We start from the raw sequence: 2,616 nt of genomic DNA on the forward strand, positions 1-2,616 counted from the left end.
ATTGAGCTTTGTGGCCATCACGACACAGCCGTGCCGTCCCACCACAGCCACAATGAATCCAATTACTTTCATTTAACCCTAGTGGGATTTTCTCCTGGTAAAATGAATTTATTATGGCACCTCTTCTTAAATTGGATTGGTTTGGTGAATGAATCAAATCTGCATAACAGTCTGGAACATTCTAGACACTGAGAGCGTATTATTTGTAGTGCTGCATGCATACCCTAAAAATGGCAAACCCAATACATACCCTTTAGAACCCATTGACACGGTGAAGTACAATAGGCAATAGGATGACAACGGAGAGGAATCAGCATCAAAGAAAATAGACGTACATGAGCTATTTCGCATCTTTATTTGTAAGCCTTTTTAAAACACATATTTGGGGATACAAGACCTTACTCCCTCTCCAATGGTTTGCTAGCATGACACAAGGCGTGTGGATAAGGCTAGGGATTGGGGTTTAAATGTACTTATTTACAATGTTTTTTTTTGCAACTGCTGTGGTTTTTCTACTTTTCAAACACCAGATGACTACGGCATTGTGGATGTCTTTTTCTGGCCCCTGTGAGTTTACTCCCCAGAACACGAAACAAATCATGCAAAGCATCAGCGTCCTTGGGTTCTTTTCCCATTTCTCTACTTCTTCACCAGCTGGATAACGTCCTCATCGTCCATCGTATGTTCCCTTCCCACCTTCTGCGGGTTATGCTTCACGGACGACCCCCACACCAGCGCACTGAAAGGAAAAGGGTTGAAGGTCAGAGGTCACTCAGGGCAAACGTCTTTGGCTTATACATTTTTTTTATAAAATACAAATATAAATAAACACCCATTAACTCTAAACCTACACCCTAAGCTGTTCCACTCCATCACTGAGGGTCCAGTAACACAGGATTCTATAGGGCAATGTTCTAGTTATTTATTGTAACTAATATACATAGTTGTATCCCTGCCATTTCTCCCAAACTGAATACAATGGTTAAGATAATTTATGAAGTAAAGGCTTGATAAAGGGGATGTCACAGGGCAACTCTTCTTTCTTCATTCATTCTGTAAAGTGCCTTGAGACACAGATCATAGTAAAGGGCAGTTTAACCATGAACAGACCTGAATGAGAGGTCATTGTGGGGTCAATTGTGTCACTTACTGTTTGAACTCTTTGATGAGGGTTTTGTGAATCTTCAGGCAGAAGTCCTCCACTGTGGTGGTGCTGTCCTGTAGGACCACCGGAGATGTGTAGTCGGGGAGCTGACCTTTGGGTTTGGTGTAGCTGCAAGGAGATCATAAACTCATGAGCAGAGATTGTGACATGTCTTCCAACGCCAACATTAATGTCCAAACTCACTAACTATGTCTGATCATGTTCAACCACTCGGCTGCACTAAACCCCAAATAATTCATATCCACTAACACTTTCACAAATATAAATTCCTTAAACTATAATTCCTGTAATCTCTAATTCTGTAAGATTTATTCACCACCTAATATCTGGTAAAAAAAAATGATTGCCGGTTTTAAAAATGGCGCTTGTAATAGTCCTCCACGAAATGTCCCGTCACGGCCTTAAGGTCATCCATAACCTTGCATTGTCTAGAGTTCTAGCCCAGAACTGTCTAGAACAGGGGTTTTCAACTGGGGGTCCGTGGCCCCCTGGTGGTCCGCGACCAAAGTGGGACAAAACCAGTTGAAAACCCCTGGTCTAGAATCTAGCATTCGCTAACTAAAGGCAGTTGGTAAGGAGGATAGTGTGGCTGAGGGCTGACTTACATGCGCACTAGATGCAGGTAGTCCCAGATCTTCTCCAGCAGGTCGTCAAAGTTCCAGCGGCTGTGGGCAGAGATGGGCACGCAGTGAGGCACCTTGTAGATGATGTCCAGCTCCTCCACAGAGATCTGGTCGATCTTGTTGAGCACGTAAATGCAGGGGATGTAAACCCTGAGGAGATCGGAAAAAAACAGGACAGGGAGATTAAAATTATACTGCTTTAAATGCTTTTATGTTTTGCACTATATGTAAGGCCCTATATGTCTTTGAATGTCAAGCGTGTGTGTGTGAGAATCAGTGACAGGGGTACTGCTAGGAAGTCTGGGCACCCTGACAACATTTTCAGTGAGGCCCCCCCAGCGAGATTTTCAGGCCCCCAGGAATGGTATTCACCTTCATGCCTTTACAGCAGTGTTTCTCAAACTTTTTCAGACCAAGGACCACTTAGCCAATAAAAAAAAAACACGCGGACCATCTAACTAAATAGTATATCCCCGGAACAACAGGCCTCCTACCCAGACCTGGCGCCAGACAATTGTTAGCGGCACATGATTTTCGCGGGTGGGCTCTCCTTTTTTACGTACCGGTAGGCTAGTTATAGATATGACAAGCGCTAGGCAAAGCATCTGGAACCCTGCTCCATGCGTGACTTGGTTATGTTACAAACTATAGTTCGCTCACAGCCTCATACTCCCATCACACACTCATACACGCCAATGTATCACACAACACAACCAATAAACACAACGATGTGCATACCGACCACGCTACCGCAGTAATTCACTACCAACAGAAGGCTAGCCGACTGGAATTAATATAGCCATCCTAGTAGTCAACTTTTCATAATTA

The 2,616-nt window shown here is 43.8% G+C and overlaps 1 protein-coding gene across 1 annotated transcript in view; it reads right to left on the reverse strand.

The window, feature by feature from the left end:
* Positions 1 to 336: 336 nt before the first annotated feature.
* The window catches only part of drg1 (developmentally regulated GTP binding protein 1), a 9,192-nt gene continuing 6,912 nt past the window's right edge, over positions 337 to 2,616 (reverse strand). Inside the window, exons 7-9 of the mRNA XM_012816851.3 lie at positions 1,771 to 1,938; positions 1,151 to 1,273; positions 337 to 739 (exon numbers count right to left, since the gene is read on the reverse strand). Of these exons, the coding sequence (XP_012672305.1) occupies positions 640 to 739; positions 1,151 to 1,273; positions 1,771 to 1,938 (391 nt within the window). The 3' untranslated portion in view covers positions 337 to 639. The remainder of the gene's footprint in view (positions 740 to 1,150; positions 1,274 to 1,770; positions 1,939 to 2,616) is intronic.

Source organism: Clupea harengus, chromosome 12 (genome assembly GCF_900700415.2).
Source record: "Clupea harengus chromosome 12, Ch_v2.0.2, whole genome shotgun sequence".
Classification (NCBI taxonomy): Eukaryota; Metazoa; Chordata; class Actinopteri; order Clupeiformes; family Clupeidae; genus Clupea; species Clupea harengus.